The sequence below is a fragment of the Strix uralensis genome, chromosome 15, assembly GCF_047716275.1.
Source record: "Strix uralensis isolate ZFMK-TIS-50842 chromosome 15, bStrUra1, whole genome shotgun sequence".
Lineage (NCBI taxonomy): Eukaryota > Metazoa > Chordata > Aves > Strigiformes > Strigidae > Strix > Strix uralensis.
The window spans coordinates 17625475-17637977 of NC_133986.1; the positions used below are offsets into that span (position 1 = coordinate 17625475).

The 12503-nt window shown below is 45.3% G+C and overlaps 1 protein-coding gene across 1 annotated transcript in view; it reads right to left on the reverse strand.

Moving 5' to 3' along the window:
* SLC67A1 (solute carrier family 67 member 1) overlaps positions 1-12503 on the reverse strand; it is a 62338-nt gene that overhangs the window by 24156 nt on the left and 25679 nt on the right. The window contains exons 6-7 of the mRNA XM_074884540.1: positions 757-872; positions 173-283 (exon numbers count right to left, since the gene is read on the reverse strand). Of these exons, the coding sequence (XP_074740641.1) occupies positions 173-283; positions 757-872 (227 nt within the window). The remainder of the gene's footprint in view (positions 1-172; positions 284-756; positions 873-12503) is intronic.

Genomic DNA, 12503 nt, shown 5'->3' on the forward strand with positions numbered 1-12503 from the left:
CCTACATAGCTGAAAGCATTTGAAAGCATCCAGCATCGAGTTAGGAGCTGAATCCTCACTGCTCCGTGGTCAAACGCAACATGCTCTCAGTAACTTGAGACAAGCCTGGTCTACAGTGTGTATCATCTTATTTTAAATACATCAGCAATCACAGGTAATGGGTAAGATTTACCTATGGGAAGTCCAGCAAAGACCTTGACTATGAAAACTTCCATTACTCCCGGAAACTTCATCAGGCGTAGGATTTCTCTGATGCTAAACACGCTGCCAGACTGTGATGAGCCTACAGAAGATGACATATTGATTAATACTGTATTTATAAAGGTTAGAGGCAGGAAGCAAGAAACTCTGAGACTGCCTGCTCGGGTTCACTGCCACCTTTCTGAAAAGGCAGCTGTCTGCCGATGGCAGGAGGTCAGGAGCTGGTGCCAGGTCTGTATGCAGAGGACCCCTGCGAGACAGTGGGATTGTCTCCCATGCCAGGACAAACTAACCCCCAGCAAGGGGTCCACATTAACTTTTCTGAGATGCAATGCAAGCACCGAGCTGGAAGCCTGCAATTCTGCATGGCAGAGTAGTCAATAGGTAGGGAATAATACTCTTCCATAAGCACAGATTAGGCATTAAAGTGTCAGCATTTCAAGATTGACACCTTTTTGCCCTTAAATGCAATCCCAAGTCCTTTAGCAGTCCTTACAGCGTATCAATCTCCCGTCCCTATTCATGTGCTATTTATCAGAAACAGTAAATACTTACTGTGCTCTGTCACACGATGGTCTGACTTTGGTTTAGCTTGCAAAGGGATGCAAACCACTACTATCATGGTATTTATGAGATTTCCCACCAGACCGACATATGTAGGAACAAAAATGCTGCAAACAGAAAAAATACAGGTAAGTGGATAAATATAATAAACAATACATTTATACCTCCATCCTGCAAAGGCTTGGGCACTTGGATGAGGAACAGTCCTCTTGAAGTCACAGTAAATAAGGGTATAAAAGAGCTTGCATCTTTTCATGGAGGCTTTAGATATCACCAAGGTTTGAAATTTCACCAAAAGACAGCTATTGCCTTCAAGATAGTTTATCATTTGTATTAATAATAGGAATAATAGGGTATAATACAATGCTTTTGAATCTGTAAGTGTCAGGGAAAAAAAGCCCCTCTTGGTTTAATGAAGCTTAGAAATCTTCCCACCAGAAGCACAGCATCTGGTTGTTAGGATCCATCTAATTCCCCATCTAATCCCCAATTTCATTCATCTAAGTATCATCTCACCCCTTGAAATTTCCCAATAAAATCAAATGAAGTTAAGGAAAGTGAAAAAAGTACTCAAGATGATTAAGGATGGTAGCATACAGCCCAGCCTACAACCAGAACTGAAACCACCGGAGATACAATACCACTTGAAAAGGAGCCGCTAAAAATAACAAACATGATTTACAAAACCTTCTGAGGAGGTGAGTAAACAGCACTTTGATTGATGCACCTACTTTTCTCCAAAGGTGCCCAAAACCAAATCAACACCCCTTCGACTGTCCATCAGAGCCCAAAACACTTGGATCTTTAACAGAAGTGGGGCCGCTTCCTTAGATGTAGACACAGTGGACAGCAATTATTAGCAGTAGTTTTACAATGATAAAAAGGAACAATTACAGCTTATCTAAAAACCCCAAACACAAACCATGTAAAAGTCAATAGAGTCAATTATACGTCCTCAGTTATCGCTGTCCTCTTAAAAGAGATTAGGAAATGATGACTCCTAGTCTTTAAGAGCGTGTGGGAAGATTTCAGACTCTGAAGGGCTTTAACTCTGCCAAACACAGGTGGAGCAAAGTCCAGGGCTGGAAGACTGAAACTCAGGAGAGTCGAGCTGAAAACAAAGGGAGAAGTATGTTTTGTTTTTAACAGTGAGAGCAATTATCCACTCAACCCATCATGGGAACCCTGTTAGTCAAAGGGTTTCATAAAACATGTGCTTAAAACCTACTTCAGGGCACAGGTTTGGGGTGGGAATGCCCAGCAGAAGCACCAAAGGCTGGTGTCATGGAGGGCACAAGACTAAGTGACCATCAGGGTGTCTTGGAGGCATTGAAGTTTAAGCACCTTGGACTTAGCAAAGTAATGCCTGGATTTCACCAGAGAAGGCTTTGGAGCTGTGCAGACTCGGAGGCGACCACACCGTCCCTGCATCCCCAGCAACCCCTGCTGCAAAAACAAGATGCAAAGCGACCTGTGAGCTGCCAACTGATTCTCCCTCTGAGCCTGCTGATAAAGGACTGCTTCTTGCCTGACTCTTTACTGCTGCTTGCCTTGTCAGACCACGGTATATGTTTTTCACGGAATAACCAGCAGCACTAATTGTGAAAGCCTCAAGTTTCCTCCATGCTAGACAAAGGTGCGGTCTGAATAATTTCTGGAGTATTATTAAAGTCCCAGAGCAAGACAGTCAAGGATTGAGATGCAAACAACCAAGAAAAGCATCAAAGAGCAAATACACATATATATATATACACACATATTCCCGCTAATAGCAATGGCAAAAATTCAAGCTGAATATTTTAATTCTCATTAATTATTATTAATAACAACAAAGTCAGATAATATCTTCCTGCAAATGGACTTAGTGCAGTAATTTAGACCTGCTGCCTTCCGTCTGCCAGACTGTTCCACTAATTACCCCGGACCACAAATTAGTCATTTACTGGATCATTATTTTTTATTTTTAGCACAGGAGATTGCCACCTTCTGATTTAAAATTATCTACCAAACAGTTCCCAAACTACTGAAATCAACTTTGTAGACCCAAATTTTTATCCAAGAAGTCCAGAATTTCTACTTTGCATTGCAACATAAAGTAAATTTACTAACAAAATAGAAAGGATAAAATAATCAAAATAATAAGTAGCTGCAGCTGGCTTAATGTTTTCTGGGGTTTCTATATTTCAAGCTTTCATTCTGATATGAAAAAGCACATCATTTCAATTATCAAAAATTCTCATTGAATAGAAAAACTTCCGTTCCGGTCCTATTTTTTCCTGGGGTTTTCCAGAATCCCACATGCCAACATAAATATGTTTTACTCTTCAGATCCAAGAAGAATTGCAGCAAGCAATGAAGGAAGGATGCCCCTATAAAACTAGAAAGCAAACGATACACTACTTGACTGCAAGCATACGACTGATAATTCACTGCTGTGAAAGGGAGAACCTTGACATTTTATGTATTTGAGGAAACCTGGGCTTGCCATAATGGATTTGTGGCATTTTGTATGGCTGGACTCTGAAGTCAGAGAAATCCAGTAAAATATGGAGCTCAAAATCATGTTTCCCAGACAAGCCTGAAGTGTTCAAAATCACCTGAAAACCCCTTTTCTTAACCACAGCTTTTTGTAAGTGCTTCACCTTTATCCAAATATCATTCCTTGATGGAAAGGTGCTGAAGGTACACCCTCAGGTTACCTGCTCTGCTACCTCATCCTTTGGCAGGGATGAACTCTGGAACTGGAGATAATGTATCTGTGTCCAGGAAACCACCTCTTCCATTTGTTTGTTTGCTCGTTTAAGATGAAGTGAAACCAAGGGTCATAAAAATGCCATATTGACACAGCAGGCCATTAATTTTTTTCTGATATATCTTTGTTTCTTTTTTTCTGAAGTTTCCATGAATTACGCATAACGACACCTCCTGTGCCACCCCTCTGGTACAGCATCAGTGGGATGCATCCTCCCACTCTTACAGTGAAAGGCAACTGCTTTATAAAGCAGCAGCACAGGGTGGCTGTCCTGACATGTCATCATGCCTGAACACCCCATGAGGATCGCTTTGGGGCTTGGGTAGGTGAGGGACTGCACACATTGTCTTTTCCTGTTATATGAAGACACACAAATATTTATACTGTCATATAGAGGGACATGAATGCTAAAAGCAGCATGCATGTGCTGAATCATTATTTCTGGCAGCAGGGAAGACAAATGTCAGTGGGTTGAGCTGGAAGTATTCTTGCAACGATGCTGACAGGAGACTGGAGGACAGTGTATTTGCTGGGGAAACTGGTGAAGTTGCAGCAATGCTGCTGGATCCTCAGCTAGAGCTGCTTCATGTCACTGACGATGGGGAAAACTCTACCCACACCCTTGGATGCTGCCAGGAGGGAGCTGCAGCCCTGGGGATGCGGGTGGGAAGGAGGTGGTGATGGTTTGGAGGAGTCCAGCAAGCAGCAGGAGGGCAGGGGAGGGTTTGCACCCCACAACAGTCCCGAAGAACAGAACTTTGGCAAGGGGTACAGTGATGTTATTGCCACCACCACAGAAAACAGCTGGGGGCTGGCCTGATAATCCCTCTGCTGTGCTCACTGGACCCTTTTTCTGCACACTAAGCAAGTGGAGGACTTGGGGCTAAGTTATTGCTCTTATTTCTCACTGGTCTGATGAGGAACAAGTGGTGCAAACCACAACAGCTAAGCTAAGGGTGAGACACCCTGACCCCTCAGCAGAGCCGAGAGCTAGGGGTAGGAATGATCACTGGGTTGACAGCTCCTGCCATGCAATACTTGGCTTATGGGCACTCGTCTTTATTTTTTTAAAAATTTAAGCATGAAATCTCATCTCTGTCGGTATCGTGGGAGCCCTTCTGCATTCAATTTTGCCCGTTTGGCTTATCAGGAGGAAGTTTCATCAGGAAGGGACACAGTGGCACTATTAAGACAAATGAGGCATGTTAATTAGGTTGCTCCTGTGGGACCTTTTCCTATCCTCTTCCCTTCCTGCCCTCCCTCTTGTCCCTCCTGGCTGTCCACAAACCAGCTACGTGGAGCCAGAACGAGCTGTGCCAAATCCAGCAGCAGATTTCCTGAGCGGGGCGGAAGAACAAAGGATGTGGGCAGGACTAATACAATTAAATTAAAGGGAGCAAAAGGGCACAAACAGCTTCAGCAGCTGAGATCATTGTGCGGCCTCTTCCAGCTTCTTGCTGATTAATAGAGGTTAACAACCTTTACCGTCCTGGGCTTTATGGTCAAGATAACATGAGTAACTTTATCTGCTAATTCAGCATGTTACTTATAATTCCTTTGCTTCTCTTGCATCTGGAGAGAGAGTCCCTTGCTGACTTTTGCCAGCAGTCTTCCTTGCTCTCCCCTGGGGTTTTCTGTTAGCAAAGCTCCTCTCAGGTCAGCTAGGACCACAGCTGCCTGCTCTTCTTTGTGTGTTTTCAGCCTTGCTGTGAAAGGGAGGAACAAAATTCATCACCCTATCCTGCATGGGACTGATATGCCCCAAGATCCTGCTGCCAGGAGAGTGAAAAGCAATAGGCTGCAGGGAGCAAACACATGAACCCAGAAGAGGACTAGTTTTCACTAGTTTTTGCCAACAGGAGCAGGCACAGCTTGCCCCAACTTAAAGCTTTCAAAGAAATAGGAAGAAAACATAAGCAGAAGGACCTAGAGGCCAGAAGCCCATAAGATCAGCCAAACACTGCTTAACAACATAACAAAAGCCTCTCCTTTTCATTTTCCTGAGGCCATAAGGCAAGTGTGGTGGATGCATTAAAGCATCCATTAAAAGAGTTTTAAAGGGTTTCAAAAAGTGGGATGGGTGGCCCAGGGCACACTTGCTGGGGGACTGATGGTGTGGCCAGGTACGAGGCTGACAGCTAGGGTTGCCCCTCTGGAAACTCCATCCTTAATGCTGGTGGGAAAGCAGAATTGATGGTGAAACCATTAGTAGTAATGTCATGGTAAACAGATTAAACCCAAAAAAACCATTAGCATTCAAAGCCAGCTGGAGAAGGGTTGCATTTCTTCTCATCTAACACTTAACCAGCCTCTGTATTTACTGGCAGGTAAATCCCAATGCGCACCACGCTTCCCAGGTGAGGCAATGCGAGGACATGCTCTATGTTACCTGCTCCCATCAGGGTCAATGAGGCAAAAGAGCTCAATCAGGGTTCAGTTTCTGAATCAAGACACGGCGCAGTTACACAGGTGACAGCAAGAGCTCCCAGATGCTCCCCAACCCCTGGAAGTGATTTTTTGTGGCTCTGCCCTGAATGTCGCGTGCCCCTGACGTCAGAGGTGGCACACATGAAGCATAAGAAAAATCTGGCGCAGTTTACAGCAAATGCAGCTCTTGAAAAGCGGGGTCTGGCCAAAGTATATCCACAAAGTATGTGTGGGTGTACATACATACATATATATGTACAAACACATGTGCAGAGCATTTCCCAGTAGCTTTGAAGAAATACTTTCAGCAAAACTTCGATGAAATATTCGATCTCACAAAGCTGTGCACACCATGCAGAGATTAGGCAGTGGCACAGGAGCAGGAGAGAGGCTACTGACCAGACATTTGCAGGCAGGTAATATTTTCAGCTCGCAGACAAGGGTGTTTGAACAGAGTCCTGGCTGGTACCTGCCAGCCACAGCCCCCAGGCAGTGCCAGGGAGTGATGGGCACCGGAGAGTCCTACTTCCACCAAGGAAGGCTACAACAAATTAATATAGGATACAGTTTTGGGCTCCAGCCCAAATCCCAGTCCTTGCTCTGACCTTGCTGGGCTGCAATCCCCACCTTTGGTTTCCTGCCTAAAAAACCCTGTGACAGACCCATGAAGGTACCTAGGGGTGGCTGCCAGCCAGGAGGCTGCATTCAGGCCGTGTGTGCCTCCAGATGGTATCAGTTGCTTTCTGATTAGCATTCCAGCCACAGAGCCCTGCTCTGCAAAGCCCAGGAGAAAAACGCACGTGTATAATTGCACAATTAAATGTTGCGTCAATACAGTGATTCTTTCAAGGAGGAAGCAGTTCCCAATGATTCCCTGAGGATTAAAGGATCAATGTGTAGTTCGGCAGTGAATGGGATTGTGTTTGTTTTCTTTCTCTTTTTCTTAATAAAGTCAAAGTTGAACATGGAGAGAGCACAAATTGTTTTTTAGTGACTCACTCCTACTTCAAAACAGCGCTGCATAAAGCCGGCATTCATAGCTGGCCCAGATTCCTTAAAGAGCTCTGAAAGGACTCTCAAAATATTTCTTTGATTGCAGTCCGGCCACACTATCCACTCATCCACTCACACCCTTAGAGGAGCAGCTATGGGTGAAAAACAGCTGGTGAGTTAGAAAGAAAAGAAAAGCAAAAAACTGAGGTGAAAAAAAAGGTTCAGGTGGAGCCATGACACTGAATCCTGCTCTCCAGTAAGCAGCCTTGGGTCCGTAAGAAAGTGAACAGAGGCTGCTGTGATCCTGATTAAGTTAGTGATACACAAACTTAGTGCATAACTTATTGCGAATTAGTGATGGCTTCATTCAAGAAACTTTGTTTTACTGCCTTGACAATGCTTGCTGACTGTACTTCCTCTTTGACCCATCGTGGTCTGGTCTATGTTGTTCAGATTCCTCCTAACCACAAAAAAAGCAAGCACAAAATTTTCACCAAAGCTTCTTAAAGAAACAAAACCACAAAAGCCTCAACCAAAAATAGATTTATGGAGCCTCAAAAAATTTCACACATTTCCTAGGATGTTCATGCAAATGTACAGAGATAGCCTGGCTTCCACAGCCCAGGGCAAGAAACAGCACAATAACACAAATAAACCCAGACAGCCCCATGCTCAGCAGGCTTAGAGGCAGCCCTGCCGGCCAGTACCACCCATCACATTGTCTGTGCCTTTGAGAGGAAAACAAAAAGAACCCCAAACCTTCCTTTCCACAGTTGCTCCTCTTCCCTGTCCTCATGGAACAAAACATCACACCAAGGCATGAGTAAATGTGGAAGGAGTCTTTCCCCCTGGCTCTCCTGTCCAAGCAAATGCCCATGTGGAAACAGCGTGTGAAGCAAGGAGCACAGGTTAATGCCAGCTGAAGGAGTGTTAAATCCCAAGTGGGAACAAACGCAGCCTTTGAGGGACATGTGCCAGAGAAAGATGCCCTTTCTTACTTGCTTCCTCATGGTCAGGTAGAAGGTACTTCACAAGAAGTAGGACAAATCACCTGGGATAAATCACCCATATTTTGCTGTAGCCCCTCAGTGGGACTCCTTTAGTTGTAATTTTCCCATTATTTGTCTGGAAGCCTGAGATTTCTCTAGAGACAGAACGTAAAACCTGAGCAGATACCCACTCCCACCCATGCATCAGCAGGAAAAGGAGGGAGTTCACTGCCCTGATGCAACTGGAAACCATGACCAGGGTGTCCTTTTTGCCTCATATTTTTTTTTAGATGAGGAGCAACAGAAGTTGGCTGCTGCTGCTTCGGAGGGAGCAGGAGGCTCTTTTACACTCCAGCGAACTTGACATCATTGCAGGCTGTCCAAGGAGGTGGTGAGACTTTGTGTCCGCACCCTGTGCAGAGCCCCTCACAGGGCGAGAATGAGTCACCCGAAGACAAGTGCTCATTCAACTGCTTATTTCTAGTGGCAGCCACATCTGGAAAATTTGGGTGGTGGGAAAGGAAAAAAAGAGAAAAGGGGGTATGGGCATCCTGCATCAACCGTTTCTGTCAGAACTGGGCGAGGGAGGCCTGCTGAAGATTAGCAGTGGTGCATTAGCAGGGCAAAGAGCCAGGAGTGCAATGGCAGAGGCACGTCAGAGCTGTTGTGTGCTGAGGACACCAGGTGTGGGACAGGGCCAGGAGTTCACAGCCATCCCCAAAGTCATCGGAGCTACTGGTGGCTTAACTTCCCTTAAGGGACATTCACTGCTGTGTGTGTCACTGACCCAGCACAAGGAGAGTTGCTGGTGGGACTTGACACTCAACCTTGCAGAAAAAACACTTTAGGTCAGTGCAGGGCATTAAATAAAACCACTTGGGCTTCTTCCACAGGGAAAATCCTCCTTTAGCAGAGCTCCCTATATAAGTGGTGCTCTGTGTGAATGGATAAGGCTGGCTGTCCATCATGGGCTCTGCAGAAACAAAGCTATCTGTCCCCCGCCAGCTCCTGCTGCAAAGAAAATCCCAGCAATGGAAAGCAGCTTGAACTAACCGGCCCCTGCCGCAGCCCCAGCTCAAGCCCGGCAGATCCCACTGCCGGGGTGTGAAGGGAATGGTTGTGGCAGGATGCTAATTCCCAGGCAGCTGGAGCAGCCTGCCTGCGCCAGCCTGTCCTGCTGCCTGATCCAACACAGCGCTCCTCCGAGGAACTCGGCTAATTGCCGGAAGAGGCATATCAGTTACGCTTCAATAAGACGTGGGCGGGTTTGAATGCTTTGCCCATAATCCGCCACTAATTTTGAGTATCATTTATTCTCGTGTGCTCTTTTCTGGTAAAACATCCTATTTCAAAATACCGCACTTTGCTAATTCAAAGCTTGCACTTGTATGCGTGATTATTGCTTTTCCCTGTTGCATGGCATAGACAGTCCCACTGGCATCTCGGTGCACCAAACACCTGCGCATTTACATGCATTTATAACAAATGGGGGAATAAGCTGCACACCCCAAAAGATTTTAGCCAGCTGGCTGGCTAAGGTGTTACTTGCTCACGCTCCATGGTATCACCCTGTACATCTAGAAATGAAGAGTCTAGACAAAGACCAGGTATGAGTTGCACTCCCTGAACAGGGGCTTGCAACATCTGGCTTTGATCCCAGCAGCGCTAATACTGGATGAGCTGGGGCAGGTCAAGATAGGCATCAGAAAGTGGGTGTAAGCGGTCAGTTCTCAAAGCAGAGGCATCCCACCCGTAGGGCCAGGACATGTGCTGTTCGATCTATCTGTGGATGATCTGGAGCAGCAGTGAGGCAAGAAAGTTTGCTGAGGATATGCAACTGAGAGTACTGGGGAAAAGAGCAGTCAGTGGGGAGTTGCATATGGAGCCCTTAGAGGACTGAGGGATTGGGCAAGAACAGCTGAAAGTCAGTGCAGATCAAATTTAAAGTGATGCATGCAGGGAAAACAAGTCTTAAATTCACATATGAAATGATGGTTTCTGAACTGCTTATTATTACTCAGGAGTGAGACCTTTGGACTGTCATAGACTATTCCACAAAACCATCAGCTCAGTAATCAGCTAAATCAAACATCAGGGATTACCATGAAAGAAACAGCAAGCAAACAGAGAAGAGAACCCCATTAGACCACTGTATAAACTCCTGGTTCACCAGTACTTTGAATAGTGCATGCAATTCTGGTCCTCTCCTCTCAAAAAGGTGTCTAAGAAATGGGACAGGCTCAGAAGACAGCAACAAGGACAATTCATGGCGACTGGTTTTATGCCCGAGGACGTTGAGAGCCTTCACCCCAGGAAGATGTCCAAGAGACATCTAATAAGAGTCCGCAGGTTTGTGAGGGACTTGGAGCAGGGGGTTAGGAAGTGGCTGACACGATCATTTCCACAACAAGAACTGGGAAGCACCAAGCAAAGATGTCAGAGACTGGTTCAAAACAAAGAGAAAGGCCTAATTCTTCCCACAATGTGTAGAAGGTTGGTGGAGTTTCTTGCCACTCACATTGTGGAAGCAAAAGGTTTAGACAGGTACAAGGAGAGACTGGCCAAATACTTGGAAGAATGATCCATTGAAGGTTACTAAAGAGTTACAAACCACATTCATTCATGTCAGGAACTCCCTTGAGTTGAAAATAGTTGAAGGCTGGAAAAGTAATCAGTAAAGCATTATGCAAGTTTGTCCCACTCTTTCTCTTCCCTAGGCTTCTTACTATGATTTTTACTGGAGAAAGGATACCAGATCATGTTGAGACACAAGTGCAATTTTCTCCTCTGCAGCAGGAATCAAAACCGTGTTTCCCACCACCATCTCACAAACCAGACAGGCTCATTTTTGCTCATTCCCTGGAAAATGCTGCTTTTTTCCCCTACTATCCTTAAACGTTGCAGAAAATAAAGAAGAATAACCACAACTCTCACTTTGTGCATGGGACACTCAATTGGAAAAGGGTAATGCTACATTTCAGTCTAAGAAACGTTCATGCATCTTCTCAAGTGACTATTTAATATAATAAAAAGATGCAATCTCCCATCTCTTAAAGATAGATTTTTCCCAGTCTTTTTCTTGGATACTCCAACCATACAAAGTAATAACAGTTTTTTGGGTTCCCCCCCACCTTCTTCATGGTGGAGGTTTGTTCCCTAACAGGTGGCAAAGCCTTTAAGTAATTATTTTTTTTTTAAATTAACCAACAAAAAATGCTCTTCCAAGCTCAGAATGTTTAAATTATTAAAACACTCAGTTTGGGTGTGTCACTGGGTAAGGACTCCCACACACAGACTGGTTAGAAGGTGAGCAGCGCTCGCTAGACTACCTGGTGACTCACCACCAAACGCATCGTTAATCATATGTTACAGCATGTCTGACTTCATAGAGTACTGTAGGTGGTGTGAAATAATCTTTGAATGAGTTCAAGCTTTTTCTGGCTTTTATGAGGTTACAACGCTTCAGACTCCAAAAGACTCAGCTGGGCAGGAAACTGTTGAGGATTTGCTATAGTAACCTGGGCTGCACTCCCGGCACGTCAGGTCTTGGCTCACGGCAGTGACTTTGGAGGATCTGCAACTCTGGCATCGGCCGAAGCTGTTACCTCTCACCGATCATAATGCACTCGCTTACTCAGAGCTGGCTCAAAGCAATGTGTGGGCAGAGCTGAATTTTGCTGCCCAAGGATGAGGGGTGGGGGCCGGATAGTTCCTGTGAGGGGAAGGGGTAGGATTTGGCTGGGAAAGAAAACATGAAGAAAGCTCTGGTGAGCCAGGACCACTGCCTTTGCTGGCACTGAGGAGACAGGAGGTGACTGCTACTTCCAAGACGACCTCTCCCACCTTCCAAAAACAGACACAGACACCAGATGCTCTGGCTTTCCTCAATGAGCATGTCTTCTCGCCACTCTGGCACAGGCAAGGAGACAACAGGACTGTGGGCAGACAGTCTAATGCTGCAGGCAAGGACCTATTTTGCCAATGCTTGGAGGTGCCCCATCATCAGCCCACCAAAGGACTCCAGTTTCTTCCTCTGCCAGTCCCTTTTGCTAGCAAGGCACTGGAAAAGCTACTGCAATGATCCAAGAGAGCAATCCTTGTGTCATGCAAAAGGAAGGGCTCTCTCCACACCCCACACCCAAAGGCTAACGAGGTAAATAGCGAAGTCATTGACTAGCCAAGTCTGACACTTAAATGTCATCTTTTACCAGGACCACATTCATGTGAATGACATTTTTAAGCTACATAATCCCTGGCAAAACAAGTTACTTCTCTACTTTGAGGTAAGTAACTGTAAATGCAGCATCCTACCAGAGGTACAGACTGATCTTGCTTTGGAACAAGTACTGGCAGCCAACACCTCATACCTCGAAGTGTGAAAAATCTTGCCATGCTGCATCAAGGGCTCCAGTGCCTTTTCTCTAGTAAGACCTTTTAATGAAATAGGACACATTAGGGCTAATTTTGTACGGGAAGCAGTGTTAGAACACTAATAAAAAAGTCACAAATAAAACATTTCACACGTCAGGTGGAAGACTTTCCAGCATCCCACTCCAACCTCTTCAGTTGCACAACAA